The sequence below is a fragment of the Ascaphus truei genome, chromosome 11 (assembly GCF_040206685.1).
Source record: "Ascaphus truei isolate aAscTru1 chromosome 11, aAscTru1.hap1, whole genome shotgun sequence".
Classification (NCBI taxonomy): domain Eukaryota; kingdom Metazoa; phylum Chordata; class Amphibia; order Anura; family Ascaphidae; genus Ascaphus; species Ascaphus truei.
In genome coordinates, this window is record NC_134493.1 from 51727568 (window position 1) to 51744680 (window position 17113).

Consider the following 17113-nt stretch of genomic DNA (forward strand, 5'->3'; position numbering starts at 1 on the left):
CTCTTGGTATGAGGAGGTAAGAGGGGAGGTATGAAGGGAATGGTTAAAGGGGAAGGCAGGTGAGGAGGAAAGGGGGAAGGTTTTGAGGGAGTTTGTGAAATAGGAAGGTGTTTGGAAAAGTCAAGAGCAGAAGGGAGGTTTAGAATGAAGGTAATGGAGAAGATGAGGCTTGGAAGGGCAGGAAGACTGGAGATTTGAAAGGGGGATTATTTTATTTGGTTTTTCTATCATCTGTTTTCCTATTGTATTACAGTTACTGTATTATCCATTCCCTCTTCCAGGTGCCGTCAGTGTGCCAGCATGTGTGCCGTGTGCCACCATGTGGTGAAGGGTCTGTTTGTTTGGTGTCAGGGCTGCAGCCACGGCGGGCACCTTCAGCACATCATGAAGTGGCTGCAGACCAACTCCCATTGCCCGGCTGGTTGCGGGCACCTCTGTGAATACAGCTAAGCCCTGGGGAACTGTGCCTTGTATGTATATATATGTGTGTGTATATAGTATGCACCGGAGTCCCGAGGAGCAGTGACCTCACCTGTATATGAACAAAGCTGATACACCTACAATAGTGACCTCACAGAACGAAATCCTTATTAAGGAAAGGTGCCCAATGTTCAGTCGTAGTTATCAGTACTGAGCAGTCCTTGTAAATGCATATACCTGAATCACACGTGCAGTGTCTTACCCTGTTCCTGCAGACTGCCCCCCTCATCTGTGTATTCTCCTCTTTAGCCCTGAAGTCCCCTTTATATACACCGGAGTCTTGAGATACAGCCCCACACCTATAGCTACGAACAACACAATGCTGAGCTCTCATCTGTATAAACACACCTTACTCCTGCGCTGCAGGGCCCTCCGCTGTATAAACACACCTTATTCCTGCGCTGCAGGGCCCTCCGCTGTATAAACACACCTTATTCCTGCGCTGCAGGGCCCTCCGCTGTATAAACACACCTTATTCCCGATCTGCAGGGCCCTCCGCTTTATAAACACACCTTATTCCCGCGCTGCAGGGCCCTCCGCTGTATAAACACACCTTATTCCTGCGCTGCAGGGCCCTCCGCTGTATAAACACACCTTATTCCTGCGCTGCAGGGCCCTCCGCTGTATAAACACACCTTACTCCTGCGCTGCAGGGCCCTCCGCTGTATAAACACACCTTATTCCTGCGCTGCAGGGCCCTCCGCTGTATAAACACACCTTATTCCCGCGCTGCAGGGCCCTCCGCTGTATAAACACACCTTATTCCTGCGCTGCAGGGCCCTCCGCTGTATAAACACACCTTATTCCTGCGCTGCAGGGCCCTCCGCTGTATAAACACATCTTATTCCTGCGCTGCAGGGCCCTCCGCTGTATAAACACATCTTATTCCTGCGCTGCAGGGCCCTCCGCTGTATAAACACACCTTATTCCTGCGCTGCAGGGCCCTCCGCTGTATAAACACACCTTATTCCCGCGCTGCAAGGCCCTCCGCTGTATAAACACACCTTATTCCCGATCTGCAGGGCCCTCCGCTGTATAAACACACCTTACTCCTGCGCTGCAGGGCCCTCCACTGTATAAACACAGCTTATTCCTGCGCTGCAGGGCCCTCCGCTTTATAAACACACCTTATTCCTGCTCTGCAGGGCCCTCCACTGTATAAACACACCTTATTCCTGCTCTGCAGGGCCCTCCACTGTATAAACACATCTTATTCCTGCGCTGCAGGGCCCTCCGCTGTATAAACACACCTTATTCCTGATCTGCAGGGCCCTCCGCTGTATAAACACACCTTATTCCTGCGCTGCAGTGATCTTACCTCTGTAACATTATTGAGCTGCAATGTCTTGTGTTTCATATTTTTCAAAGCGGTGAGGCACCCAGGATCTGGGTTACCACTAACCAGTATTACCCTGATGGGTGGTATGACCCATTATCGTACATTACCTCATGGTAACCCAACTCCTGCAGTTCGCACACAGGCAATGAAGGCATTAAAAGCAAGAGCCCTTTTTTTTTATATACTTCTGTGTATTTATTATTGTTTGCGTCTCCAGAGGCTGGTTTCTAATTAACCCCTCTCCTGCTGGTTATGTTTGAGGATACAGCAACCAGAGGGATAAAGATTCCCACTGACCCTGTGTATGTATATATACACACAAACTTTTATTGTGTAATTTCTGTTGGATAATATACACAGAGAAATATGAGCGTGCTAACACTATTGGCGCTTACGTATTTACTAGATGTCGCAAACCGCTTTTTTTCTTTTCGAAATTGGCGCAGGGATCTCTCACTTTAAATTGTGTGTGCGTCTTTCATACTAACTTGACATTTTGCAGTCGGCGGCAGTGTTTTTTTTCAGCGCACAGGAACAGATTGCGCTGGGCGTACAGATGTGAATAAGTATGAAAAATAATGTTTCCGCGCCAAAAGCAACAAACGGGAAATGCGTCGCAATTGTCCGTCACGTTCACCTTGGCGCAAACCCTTAAAAAGACGGTTAATAGTGTTAGCGCAGAATGAAGTTAGCGCAGAATGAAGTTGCGATGTATCAACCCAAAAATGTCTGACGGAGCCGGGAGGTTTCTTTATACAGGTTAGGAAAATGTGTTTGCAAAGGGTGGCTATTCTGAATAAAATGACACTAATTTATATTTACCAACACTAGTTATACTTGGAAAATACACAATTCTGTTTTCATTTAAATGGTGTCCATCGTACTCGCCGTGACGCGGCAAAAATAATATCAACTCGCAAATGATACGTCTCGGGTGTGAAGTCTTTGTACATACAACGCGCATTGTGGGAAGGTTTGTATTACTTTGTTTGCACTGAAATGTTGATGCACAAATGTTTTTAATATATAATGGTACATAGGCCCCTCTGTGCCATAATCGCTAAGCAGTGCTACGGTTTTTGGCCCATTGGATGGGATGTAAGGTGCCTAGCGCTTAAACCTGCCTGGGAAACACAGACCTCTCTACCGTTTACACCGTGTGACTTTAAAGCAATTAAAGAAAAGGAAACTTCTTTTGGAAATTGAACAGTAATTTTCTGTTTTTAATGCGTATATGTAAATGCCAATGCTCTTTTTCAGGGGAATATTAACCCTTTGCTGCCAGAGGAGCCTGCAATGTAATATTTTGCAATGCGGTGGAGGCAATTGAATGGTTAAAGCAGCAATCCACGCCCCTCAACTCACAAAATCGGCTTGTTAATTATCCTTGGAAACGGCTGGTCCCGCTCTGTGTGGAGCTTGTTCCTTGTATTTTTTGTGCCATTTTTCATACCTGAGATACTGAGCCCCCAAAAACTTCTGTTCCAGGAATGGATGCAGATGGCTGCAACTGATCAGGATACAAACCACATAAGCAAAACACAGAAATATATCAGGATTATAACGTCTTTACCTGTAGGAATTGAAATAGAACGCAATGTAGGCTTAGGTTTGTGTAAAAAGAAGCTGCGTCATATTATAAATTACAGGCAGTGTAGCGCGTAGGAGCTCAGCAGAAGGATTTCCAAGGAAAAATAACTTGAGAGCAACTCCCAGTAATAGAGTGAAAAATAAAAAAATAAAACGCACCAACGCGTTTCAGCCCGTGGGACTGTGTCACGGTCACTCTCATTGTGAACTGATGAATGAAATTCTTTCTATTTTTACTTGGAGTTGCTCTCAAGTTATTTTTCCTTGGAAATCCTTCTGCTCCTACGCGCTACACTGCCTGTTGCTGCCTCCACCCTGCAGGAACATTGGATTTATTCTGGATACCTCTATGGGCAGGTAATGGGCTATAGCCCTTATATGTTTACATCAGCCTTACTATTGGGGATGCTTGTGCATAGTGGGGGTTACTATACAAAGGCCATTGGTTGTGGTAGTCAAGTGGACACTGCTAGGTAATTTGTCCCCCCGTGTATATTCATGGACTTTAAGGTATTACGGACAGTTCCAGTGTGTTTATTATTGTTTCAACAATAAATGTGTGACACATTATGTTCAGAGCACACACTTATATGTGAGCACCATTCTTTTGCTATCTCCATAATATAAATTAACCTTTAAATGGGGACTGCAGCTTTAACACACCTCTGCTCTTTGGTTTAGTAACATTTATTGAAATAGAGCCAAACGTATTAAATAGCGCCCTGATCTCCGGAACATGTTACTTCTGTGGCAGGTCAGACATTTTATTTACATGATCTCCCCTCTCCCCCAACCCCCCCCCCCCCCCCCCACCCCCCATTCTAGAACCAAAAATATATACCTGGCTGACACACAATGGCATCTGCGTCAGGGATAGGCCCGGCAGCCAATAGAAAAGCTAGCGGTCGCTAATATTTCACCTGCGGCCATGTTTGTAGTTTGTTTTTTTGTGTCCCCAATCGGCACAAAAAAAAGGGAGCCCCGGGACTGAAATTAACATCAGCCACAGAAAACAAAATACACAAAACAACTGAATAGCACGTGATCCAGATGGACCAGAAAATGATGGCTCCAGAAAAAGGTCCCCCGATGCTATGCACTCACTATCAGAAGGGAGAGGGATGGTGTATTTTAACTTTTTTACCAAATAAAATAATTTGAAATCATTACACTATACTATTGTTTTGTTCTTAGGGTGAATTCTCAAGCATTTTATCACCTTACATGTTCACGTATTAATGTACATCCACCATCCCTCTCCCTACTGAGTGATAGTGAGTGCATAACATTAGGGGACCTTTTGCTGAAGCACTGGTCCCTCTGGATCACGTGCAATTCAGTTGTTTTTGTATTTTTGTTCTCTTCCCCTATTTGCAATGTTCACTCTCTCTAAATTTCGATAGTGCTGGTATCCCATCTGTTCTTTATAATAGGGGGGGGGGAGCTTAAATCCTAGTGTCAGCTGTGTGTATTGTGTGGGGATCGTGGTGGGGTAGTTATTGAATTGACTGGGGTGGTATTGAGGGGGGGGTGGGGGGTCATAGCATTTTGGGTGTGATGGCGGGTATTGCATTTTGGCTGTGGGAGGAAGTATTGTGGGGGGTAATTGTATGGGTATCGGGGGGGATTGTGTGACAGGTTGTGGGAGGAAAGTGTGTGACCAGGTGGGGAAGGAAGAATGAGTGTGAGGGGAGGTTTGAGGAAGCGGGCTTAAGTTGGGATCGCTAGGCTGCTGACACGGGCACTTTATAAAATAAACACTGGTGGGTTATTTTAATTCTCTTAAGAACATCAGACATGGAAAGATTATTTTAGAAGATGAATTGTTAAAACACAATACAGACATCAGCAATCTCAGCCTTATCTGAGGGAGCAGGAATAAGTCCGACATTGTGCTTTGGGGGAGATGTAAGGAACGCGGGAGGGAATAGTCTATTACTTAGAAAGAGCGGCCCTCCTCCTGCAGCGTCATGACGTCTCCATAGCAATGTGACCTCATGGCAATGTGGTGTCATATGACAATGGGTCGCCATGACAATGCAACACTGCAGGAGGGCCGCTCTGGATAAGGTAAGATCCCCCCCCCCCCATCTCACCACTCTCCCCCATCTCACCACTCTCCCCCATCTCACCACTCTCCCCCATCTCACCACTCTCCCCCATCTCACCCCTCATTCCAAAACACAGCACAGCGTCTTACTATGTTCAGCATTTTATCTTTATGGTCTACTTATAAACCATATACAGTGAATTAACCCACATAGGACACATCATTATGCCTATGAAAGTAGCTACAAACACTTAAATAGGCAGGAAAATCTACCAATTAGAAAGAAAAGGGAGGAATCCCTGTGGAAAGTATAAAATATGATTATGATTGCTTATAAAAGGGACGGTCTCACCTATAACCACAGGGGACTAATGTCAGTAATATGTTTAGTTACATTGAGGTGCTGGCATTTAAAAATAAATTCAGACAAATGTTTTTAATATTTAGTTTTTTTTTTTACTCTTTTACATAGTAGATGAGGTTGAAAAAAGACATTTGTCCATCAAGTTCAACCTATGCTAAATTTAGACAACAGATTATTTATCCTATATCTATACTTACTTATTGATTCAGATGAAGGCAAACAAAAAAACCAGAGTCATATCATCCAATGATATCTCATAAGGGGAAAAATATATTCCTTCCTGACTCCAAGAATTGGCAATCAGATTACTCCCTGGATCAACATCCTTCCCATGTTTACTTATTTGGTATATCCCTGTATTCCTATCTCAAAAGATGTCCAACCTTTTTTTGAACATATCTATTGTATCTGCCATCACTGTCTCCATGGGTAATGAATTCCTCATTGTAACGGTGTCATCATCGGGGTATGAGGGGTTAATGGGATCTGTGTATATGTTGATCTGCAGCCCCCTGCTTCAGCAGAATTATCCCAGGTCTGAGATGTATTTCCCCAGCAGTCTGTGTTATATTACTATGTGTGTATAAATCATGTCGGGAGGGAAAGGGTTAACCATATTGTGTATATGTTGATCTGCATTTCCCCGCTTCAGCAGAATTAATTGCTATGTTATGTATTAACATGGAGAGAGGGGGAAAATGGTATTGTATCCATGACAATGGATAAAGTGAAAAAATGATAACTTTCGTTGTATACATGCTATAACGGGGATATTTGGACACAAGTTAAATCCCACCTATAGCAGGCGGCCCAGGGATTGTTAACCCCTTCTTACCAATAGAAAGTATGATTTCCCATGTAATATTTTATGCCATATTTTTATTCAGAAAGGCAGTGTGAGTTACTGTACGTGAGTCCTCTGATGTGTTAATGAGGCCATATGCTGATCAAAGGGGCTAAGACTCACCCCCTTGAATGTGCAGACCAGGTCTCACAACTAGGTGATAACCATTTCACCTGTCAAAAGTGACACCCTGAGACAAAGCTTCGCTGGTCCAATGTCACCTCAGTCAGACCTGCTGGTGCCAAGTATTTGGGCCCCTGTTTCCTAAGTGGGGCTACTCAAATATCCACTGCACATGTCTGGAGCTGTCAGGGGAGGGTGATGTCAGCTCTCCCACGTTATGTGGCAATGTTTAATAGGTGTAAGTCAAGCATGTCAAACTTGCGGCCCACAACGAACATATTTGCGGCCCAGCCAATACTTAGCTCGGGATACGCCAGGCAGCGGCGCGCGCTCTCTGCAAAGGGAAAAAAAAAACCCTCCCCCCTCTCCTGATTGGCTGGCGCGTGTTGGCACGCTGCCAGAATTTATTTTTGACCCGCCGCAAGCTCTATCCGAGCTTGCATAGTGAGGCCCGCCTCTTCCTGCTGCCTGCTGCCCGCCTCTTCCTGCTGCTCGCCTCTCCTGCTGCATGGAGCAAGTCAGGTGACTTCTGCTCCATGCCTGCCTTGCTTCCCCCTTGCCCCCCTGCTCCGCTCCGATTACCGCCCCCCCCCCTCTCCTTTCCCCCCCTACTCCGATCCCCCCCAGTTCCGATTTCCCCCGTGTGTATGTGAGTGTCTTGAGTTTGTGTGTGTGTGTGTGTGTGTGTGTGTGTGTGTGTGTGTGTGTGTGTGTGTCTGAGAGAGAGTGTGTCTGAGGGAGAGAGTGTCTGAGAGGGAGAGAGAGTGTCTGAGAGGGAGAGAGAGTGTGTCTGAGAGGGAGAGAGAGTGTGTCTGAGAGGGAGAGAGAGTGTGTCTGAGAGGGAGAGAGAGTGTGTCTGAGAGGGAGAGAGAGTGTGTCTGAGAGGGAGAGAGAGTGTGTCTGAGAGGGAGAGAGAGTCTGAGAGGGAGAGAGAGTGTGTCTGAGAGGGAGAGAGAGTGTGTCTGAGAGGGAGAGAGAGTGTGTCTGAGAGGGAGAGAGAGTGTGTCTGAGAGGGAGAGAGAGTGTGTCAGAGGGAGAGAGAGTGTGTCAGAGGGAGAGAGAGTGTGTCTGAGAGGGAGAGAGAGTGTGTCTGAGAGGGAGAGAGAGAGAGAGTCAGAGAGGGAGAGAGAGAGAGAGAGTCAGAGAGGGAGAGAGAGAGTCAGAGAGGGAGAGAGAGAGTCAGAGAGGGAGAGAGAGAGAGTCAGAGAGGGAGAGAGAGAGTCAGAGAGGGAGAGAGAGAGAGAGAGTCAGAGAGAGAGGGGGGGAGAGAGAGAGAGAGAGTCAGAGAGAGAGAGGGGGGGAGAGAGAGAGAGAGGGGGGGAGAGAGAGTCAGAGAGAGGGGGAGAGAGAGTCAGAGAGAGGGGGGGGGGAGAGAGAGAGAGAGGGGGGGGGAGAGAGAGAGAGGGGGGGAGAGAGAGAGTCAGAGAGAGAGAGAGGGGGGGGAGAGAGAGAGAGTCCGAGATTGAGAGTGTGCGAGAGTGAGTGTCAGAGAGTGAGAGTGTGCGAGAGTGAGTGTCAGAGTGAGAGTGTGCGAGAGTGAGTGTGCGAGAGTGAGAGTGTCAGAGAGTAAAGAGTGAGTGTGAGAGGGGGAGAGAGAGAGTCAGAGATTGAGGGTGTCAGAGAGGGGGAGAGAGAGAGTCAGAGACAGGGAGAGAGTCAGAGAGCGAGAGAGTCAGAGATGCCAGGTGTCAGGAAGAAAACATTAATTTTATCGTTGTTTTTGTTCTTTTTTTTTTTATATTGTACTTTTCGAAATAAACCTACGTTTCTAGGAAAATTTACGTGTTTTTTTTTTGCGGCCCACCTAAACTTAAACCATGTTTATTTGGCCCGTGTTAGCCTTTGAGTTTGACATGCTTGGTGTAAGTTAATTCATTGCCAATCGGATGAGGCTAATGTTAAAAAACAGGCCCCTTAGCTTTAAAAAGGTGCCTGCAGCCTTATTCCTGGGCTTGTTGTGACCTATAACAACTAAGGAGCTGCTATTCGGCTGAATATCTCCTTGTCCAACCCCAGTAAGTGTAAATATTTCTGTAATGTTATTTGCTTGATGCATTGTCTGTTCTGCTCATAGGAAATAAACTCATTCAGTTTACTATATCCTAGTCTTGTTCAATCTGGCCCGGTTATTAGATATATTGTCTGTTCTCTTGTGACAAGCATATATATTAATTGGTGGTAGAGGTGGGATTTAACTTGTGTCCAAATATCACCGCTATAGCATGTATACAACGAAAGTTATAATTTTTTCACTTTATCCATTGTCATGGATACAATACCATTTTCCTCCTCTCTCCATGTTAATACATAACATAGCAATTAATTCTGCTGAAGCTGGGAAATGCAGATCAACATATACACAATATGGTTAACCCTTTCCCTCCTGACATGATTTATACACACATAGTAATATAATACAGACTGCTGGGGAAATACACACACATAGTAATATAACACAGACTGCTGGGGAAATAAAATCTCAGACCTGGGATAATTCTGGTGAAGCAGGGGGATGCAGATCAACATATACACAGATCCCATTAACCCCTCATACCCCGATCATGACAAACGGCCCTTACTGTAAAGAACCTTTTCCTTTGTTGTTGGTGAAATCTAATTTCCTCCAATCTTAAGGGATTGTCCCCACTGGCTACTGCAGTGCGCGCTATGGCGGGCGCTGCGATGATAACAGCCGCCCCTCAATGGGGCCAGGCCCGCTGCAAGGGGGGGGGGGGCGCCGCGCTGCATGGCGAGTTTTTCAGGGCGACCTGAAAATTGAGTTCAGATCTAGCGACGGAGCGCTAGGCCACGCCCCCGGCGGTTCAGCCAATGAGGGCGAACCTGCTGGGTGATGTCATGGCCGTGCCCCGTCACTCCCCCTGCAGCTCCCTGCAGACCGGGGAATTCGGCTGCACGCGCCGCCAGCCTCGCAGGCGCGCGTGCAGCACAGGCAATGGGGCCGTAGCCTAAGGGATGACCCTGAGTCCTTTGTACTGCCCTTGGGATGAATAGTTCTTTTGAACGCTCCTTATACTGTGCCCAAATATATTTGTATATATTTATCATATCCCCTCTTAGATGCCTCTGTTCTAATGTAAATAAATCTAATTTAGCTAGTCTCTCCTCATAAGTTAGATTGTCCATCCCCTTTATTAATTTGGTGGCTCTTCTCTGCACTCTCTCTATTTCCATAATGTCTTATCTAAGGAGTGGTGCCCAAAATTGTACTCCATATTCAAGGTGTGGTCTTACTAATGCTTTGTAAAGGGGCATAATTATGTTTACTTCCCTTCCATCCATTGCCCGTTTAATGCAAGATAAGATCTTGTTTGCCTTTGCAGCTACTGCATGACTTTGGGCACTATTGTATTGTATTGTATGTCTTTATTTATATAGCGCCATTAATGTACGTAGCACTTCACAGTAGTAATACATGTGGTAATCAAATAAATATTCAGAGCATGGGAATAAGTGCTTTAGACATAAAAGTAACATTAAGGAAGAGGAGTCCCTGCCCCGAGGAGTTGCTAAGCCTGCTGTCTACAAGCACTCCTAAATCCTTCTCCAATCAAGGTTTCCCCAATTTATCCCCATTTAATTTGTAAGTCGCTTGATTATTCTTGCTTCCCAGATGAATAACCTTACATTTATCTGTATTAAACCTCATCTGACATTTACCTGCCCACGTTTCCAGTCTCTCCAAGTCCTTCTAGAGAGAAATTACATCCTGCTCTGATTCTATTACCTTACACAATTTAGTGACATCAGCAAAGACGGAGACTTTGCTCTCGATGCCAACCTCAAGATCATTTAATAAACAAGTTAAAAAAACAGGTGTCCCAGTACCGATCCCTGAGGTACTCCAGTCACGCCTTAGCCCAACCTAAAAAAGTTCCATTTATGACAACTCTCTGTTTGTCCTTTAACCAGTTTTCATTCCATGTGCATATATTTTTACGGTCTTTGTACAGAACCTTGTTTTCTGCTGGAAACATGTCCCAAAGTATTTTTTGGGAGGTAATAATGACGCTTTAATTAGAAAACCAGTAAAGGTTGGAGGGCAATTAGGCCCAGATCCACAACATAGTGCTAAGCTTTAGCACGCCGTTACTCCAAATTCATGTGCAGCTCAGCCCCTTTGGATCTGGCCTAAGTGGTTTATAAGATTCTAAGGCCGCGCTTATAGTGACGGCGAAGTCGCCCGAAAACAAATGCATTGTCGCCACCGCGTGCGCTTATAGTAAGCGCGACGGCGAAGGGGCGACGTAATTTTTGGAAGCAATATTTGATTTTTCAGGGGCTGTCGCCTCATATGACAGCCCCTGAACCAATCAATGGCCTGGTCGCCCGCAATGCCGCCGCAAAGCGAAATACAACTTTCGCTAGCGGCGTCGGGTGATGTCACGCGTCGCCGTCGCAGGCACTATATGCGCGGCCTTAGACAAACTGCAGATAGCCAGAAAGTGTGTGAAAAGAAAGAGACTAGAACTTTCTTAATATGTCCATTTTATTTATATTGTCTACTTATAGATCGTAGTCAGTAAATTACACACAATTGACACAAACCTCTATTTCTGTGAAAGTAAGACATTAATTGTTCATTCAAACCCCATACGCCTAATAACATACTATTTACTAATAATATTATATAAAATGTGAAGGATCTCTGGAAATCTACCAATTAGAAAGAAAAGGTTAGAATCCCAGAGAAAAGCATGAAAAGATTGACAACAACACTGGCAAAGTGCCCCCCCCCCCCCCACCCCCCCCACCCCCCCCCATATTTGTAATTATGGGAAGTAATAAAGATGCTTTTACTAGAAAAACAGATCAGGCTGGAGTGTAATACATGGTTTATAAGGTAGAGAACTACAGGATTCTCAGTGACAGGTAACATAAAGGGCTGTATTACTAAGCAGTGCTACTCAATAAAACACCTTCCAGTCCTGCGTAATATAGAGGTTTATGGCTTATTAAGTTGGCAGTGAACTCCAAGCCTCATAGCTCCGAATATGCATTTTATCAATGAATAAACTGGACCGAAAACTGCAGCTCTCAATACACTATGCTGCCGGAAATACACTTTTCATACTCTATTTACGCTGTCATATTTAAAATGTTAGCTTTTGATTGTGACCCAGCCATTATCACATATATAGAACGCAGCATGAAGAGGCTCAGTGAAGGTGGCGGTGAAGGTGTGTAAGTGTCTGATCGGGTCACACAGCTGATAAAAGGACAGCCGCCCAGCCTCATAGTCCAGGTATATTCCAATGGTCAACAGGGGAAACACTGGGATTACACTTTTGTATTTAGAGTTGTGACCAGCTGCAAAATCTTTAGAATCCCAATCCAGACACCAGGACACGTCATTATTTCCAAGAAAGGTCCCATCTCCTGTATATTTTCTTCCTATACTGGGATAGGCCACCCCTACAGACCAATACCCTGCTTCACTGACCTCCACTTCCCAGTAATGCTGTGCTGAGGAAAAGCTGCAGCTGCTTAACACGTGACATGTTTGGAACCGCTCTGGTACATCAGGACGTTGGTGTTTTGTGCCGGAACCTGAAGCAGTTTTCAGGTCAGCTGATAAATCTATGCGATTATCCGCTGTATTTACATCCAGTAATATGTCTGAAGCTTCCTGCACATGGAACCCGCTCTTTCCCTTTATATCAAACAAACCAGCAGCAATGCGTTTAAGGCCATTGTGTAATGTCAGTGAGATCAGCGCCTCGTCCAGACAATCAGTAACATCCGTATCACAGCCCTTATTACAGCTGTCATTGCTTTTCTCCTTATCATAACTTTCTTTAAGTACAGTTAATGGGTCAGGGATGTTGCAGAGCTCCTCAATGTGAAGCATCTCCCTGGACAGCTCGTCCCTCTTTATTTCCAGCTGCTGGATTATATCAGAGACTCGGAGAGAAACCTGCTCTTCCTGCCTGGTGATCTCACTCAGGACTCGCTTCTCTAGGACTTCCAGCTGTGCCCTGATGTCCCTAAACAGGGCAGTGACTCGGTCTGTTACCCCGGCTGCTTTTTTGTGCTTCTCTCTCTTCTGTTCCTGCAGACTCTGGGCTCTTTTCTCAGTCTCCTCTCTCTTTGATGTCAGTTTCTCCAACACATTTCTCAGTTTCACCTTCTTCTCAGAGGCCTCATTCAGCAGCTCCATCTGGTGTCCCCTGTGCTCTCCAAATACGAAGCAGGACACACAGACACAGGCAGCATCCTCAGAGCAGTAAAATGTCAGGGGCTCCTTGTGGATGGGGCATTTTCTGTTCTCCAGAGAAGTGGTGAGGTCAGTTAAGACGTGTCCCACTGACTTGCTGTGTCTCTTTAGGTGTTTGTCACACAGGGGAGGCGTCACACAGCAGACAGGTTTTAGCAGCAGGTACAGAGGAGTCACAGTAAGTGCAGAAGATCACAGCCTCCTCCTGCTCTGGCTGAGTAGAAAGGAAACGCTCCACTATGTTACACAGCTTCAGGTTCCTCTGCAGTGCAGGACGCTCCTGAAACTCTGCTCTGCAGTCAGGGACAGGTATAAATTCCAGATCCCTCCTGGGAATCCAGCACACTCCCAATAACCTGGCAGAAGTTATGCCCACATCTCAGTGTCACAGGCTGGGTATAAATGCTCAGGCAGATGGGGCAGGTTAGCTCCTCTCTCAGACCAGCAGACGCCATGCTTGAAAGCAGCAACAGGAAATGAAACAGGAAGTCCCTTATTATTCAGCACACAGGGGGCGGGGAGTTTTTGAGCTACTTGGCTGTTAACCCTGGAAGTTCCTGGCTGAGGTATTCAGTATCTCTATATGAATTAGCCGCCTCTCACCTATCTGTGCTCATATTAGCTGTGCTCATTTGGGTATGTAACAAGATACAGGAGTGCAGTGTATTTTACAAGATAATCATGACTGGGAATGTATTTATTGCTATAGCTCTGGGAACAGACCCATGAACAAAGTGCAGTAATTCCCTCCTATAGCTCAACTTCATACTGTATACCAGGGGTGCGCAAACTGGGGGGCACGAGATTTTCTGGGGGTGGCCTCAGCGGTTACAGATGCCGGGGACAGCGCAAAGCCTCTGTAACGTCACTTATCTTGGCTTCCAGCGCCTTGTCACCATGGCAACGTGATGTCACATGACCCGCGGCGTCATTTGATGCCGAAACCGAGAAGGGGGGGGGGGAGCAGTGGGGGAGAGCAGGCAGGGGGGCGCAGGGAGAACAGTTTGTGCACCCCTGCTGTATACTCCTCCCTTCCTCCCCCCGCCCTCTCCTCCCTCCCCCGCCCTCCCCTCCTCCCCCCGCCCTCTCCTCCCTCCCCCCGCCCTCTCCTCCCTTCCTCCCCCCGCCCTCTCCTCCCTTCCTCCCCCCGCCCTCTCCTCCCTTCCTCCCCCCGCCCTCTCCTCCCTTCCTCCCCCCGCCCTCTCCTCCCTTCCTCCCCCCCGCCCTCTCCTCCCTTTCCCCCCCTGCCCTCTCCTCCCTTTCCCCCCCCCCCCCCACCCTCTCCACCCTTTCCCCCCCTGCCTCTCCCCCCCCTCGCCCTCTCCTCCCTTTCCCCATGCCCTCTCCTCCCTTCCTCCCCCTGCCCTCTCCTCCCTTTCCCCCCCCGCCCTTTCCTCCCTTTCCCCCCCCGCCCTCTCCTCCCTTTCCCCCCCCCCCGCCCTCTCCTCCTTACCCCCCCCCTCGCCCTCTCCTCTCTTCTTCCCACCCGCCCTCTCCTCCCTTCCTCCCCCTGCCCTCTCCTCCCTTTCCCCCCCGCCCTCTCTCCTCCCTTTCCCCCCCCGCCCTCTCCTCCCTTTCCCCCCCCGCCCTCTCCACCCTTCCACCCCCCCCGCCCTCTCCTCCCTTCCACCCCCCCGCCCTCTCCTCCCTTCCACCCCCCCCGCCCTCTCCTCCCTTCCACCCCCCCGCCCTCTCCCTTCCACCCCCCCGCCCTCTCCTCCCTTTCCCCCCCTCTCCTCCCTTCCCCCCCTCTCCTCCCTTTCCCCCACTCCCCACCCTCTCCTCCCTTCCCCCCCCACCCTCTCCTCCCTTCCCCCCCCACCCTCTCCTCCCTTCCCCCCCCACCCTCTCCTCCCTTCCCCCCCCCCCACCCTCTCCCTTCCACCCCCCCGCCCTCTCCTCCCTTTTCCCTCCCTCTCCTCCCTTTCCCCCCCCCCTCCTCCCTTTCCCCCCCCTCTCCTCCCTTGCCCCCCTCCCCACCCTCTCCTCCCTTCCCCCCCCCCCACCCTCTCCTCCCTGTCCCCCCTACCTTTCCTCGCTGTCCCCCCCCTCCCTTTCCTCCCTTTTCCCCCCCACCTTCTCCCTTTCCCCCCCCCCCCACCCTCTCCTCCCTTTCCCCCACCCACCCTCTCCTCCCTTTCCCCCACCCACCCTCTCCTCCCTTTCCCCCCTCCACCCTCTCCTCCCTTTTTTTCCCCCACCCTCTCCTCCCTTTTTGCCCCCACCCTCTCCTCCCTTTTTGCCCCCCACCCTCCTCCCTTTTTGCCCCCCACCCTCCTCCCTTTTTGCCCCCACCCTCTCCTCCCTTTTTGCCCCCACCCTCTCCTCCCTTTTTGCCCCCCCACCCTCTCCTCCCTTTTTTTCCACCCATTCTCTCCTCCCTTTTTCCCCCCCCACCCTCTCCTCCCTTTTTGCCCCCACCCTCTCCTCCCTTTTTGCCCCCCACCCTCTCCTCCCTTTTTGCCCCCCACCCTCTCCTCCCTTTTTGCCCCCCACCCTCTCCTCCCTTTTTGCCCCCCACCCTCTCCTCCCTTTTTGCCCCCCACCGTCTCCTCCCTTTTTGCCCCCCCACCCTCTCCTCCCTTTTCCCCCCCACCCTCTCCTCCCTTTTTCCCCCCCACCCTTTCCTCCCTTTTTGCCCCCCACCCTCTCCTCCCTTTTTGCCCCCCACCCTCTCCTCCCTTTTTGCCCCCCACCCTCTCCTCCCTTTTTGCCCCCACTCTCTCCTCCCTTTTTGCCCCCACCCTCTCCTCCCTTTTTGCCCCCACCCTCTCCTCCCTTTTTGCCCCCCCACCCTCTCCTCCCTTTTTGCCCCCCCATCCCTCTCCTACCTTTTTGCCCCCACCCTCTCCTCCCTTTTTGCCCCCACCCTCTCCTCCCTTTTTTCCCCCCCATCCCTCTCCTACCTTTTTGCCCCCACCCCTCTCCTCCCTTTTTGCCCCCACCCTCTCCTCCCTTTTTTCCCCCCACCCTCTCCTCCCTTTTTTTCCCCCACCCTCTCCTCCCTTTTTTTTCCCCCACCCTCTCTTCCCTTTTTTTCCCCCACCCTCTCTTCCCTTTTTTTCCCCCACCCTCTCCTCCCTTTTTTCCCCTCACCCTCTCCTCCTTTTTCCCCCCCACCCTCTCCTCCTTCCCCCCCCTCTCCTCCCTTTCCCCCCCCACCCTCTCCTCCCTTCCCCCCCCCCCCACCCTATCCTCCCTTTTTCCCCCCCCTCACCCTCTCCTCCCTTTTTTTTCCCCCACCCTCTCCTCCCTTTTTCCCCCCCCCACCCTCTCCTCCCTTTTTTTTCCCCCACCCTCTCCTTCCTTTTTTTCCCCCCACCCTCTCCTCCCTTTTTTCCCCCACCCTCCTCCCCTTTTTTTCCCCCCACCCTCTCCTCCCTTTTTGCCCCCACCCTCTCCTCCCTTTTTGCCCCCCACCCTCTCCTCCCTTTTTTCCACCCATTCTCTCCTCCCTTTTCCCCCCCCCACCCTCTCCTCCCTTTTTGCCCCCCACCCTCTCCTCCCTTTTTGCCCCCATCCTCTCCTCCCTTTTTGCCCCCACCCTCTCCTCCCTTTTTGCCCCCATTCTCTCCTCCCTTTTTGCCCCCACCCTCTCCTCCCTTTTTGCCCCCCACCCTCTCCTCCCTTTTTGCCCCCCCACCCTCTCCTCCCTTTTTGCCCCCCACCCTCTCCTCCCTTTTTGCCCCCCCACCCTCTCCTCCCTTTTTCCCCCCCCACCCTTTCCTCCCTTTTTGCCCCCCACCCTTTCCTCCCTTTTTGCCCCCCACCCTCTCCTCCCTTTTTGCCCCCCCATCCCTCTCCTACCTTTTTGCCCCCCACCCTCTCCTCCCTTTTTGCCCCCACCCCTCTCCTCCCTTTTTCCCCCCACCCTCTCCTCCCTTTTTTTCCCCCACCCTCTCCTCCCTTTTTTCCCCCTCACCCTCTCCTCCTTTTTCCCCCCACCCTCTGCACCCTTTTTTCCCCCCACCCTCTGCACCCTTTTTTCCCCCCACCCTCTCCTCCCTTTCCCCCCCCCCCCCACCCTCTCCTCCCTCTTTCCCCCCCCCCCACCCTCTCCTCCCTTTCCCCCCCCCCACCCTATCCTC

The 17113-nt window shown here is 49.6% G+C and overlaps 2 protein-coding genes across 6 annotated transcripts in view; one reads left to right on the forward strand and one right to left on the reverse strand.

The window, feature by feature from the left end:
• The window catches only part of WDR24 (WD repeat domain 24), a 40003-nt gene that overhangs the window by 15674 nt on the left and 7216 nt on the right, over positions 1-17113 (forward strand). For 3 of the 5 annotated variants that reach the window (XR_012787439.1, XM_075566266.1, XM_075566267.1), the window contains exon 10: positions 282-470. Coding sequence is in view for 4 of the 5 variants with exons in the window: in XM_075566266.1 (XP_075422381.1) it covers positions 282-450 (169 nt within the window). In the remaining variant the exon portion in view is untranslated. Of the gene's footprint in view, positions 1-281; positions 3027-17113 lie in introns of those variants that run through there. The other 2 variants (XM_075566265.1, XM_075566264.1) reach the window with 1 other exon arrangement.
• LOC142462879 (uncharacterized) overlaps positions 11564-17113 on the reverse strand; it is a 22426-nt gene continuing 16876 nt past the window's right edge. Inside the window, 3 exon segments of the mRNA XM_075565093.1 lie at positions 11564-13151; positions 13153-13378; positions 13380-13517. Of these exon segments, the coding sequence (XP_075421208.1) occupies positions 11910-13151; positions 13153-13378; positions 13380-13517 (1606 nt within the window). The 3' untranslated portion in view covers positions 11564-11909.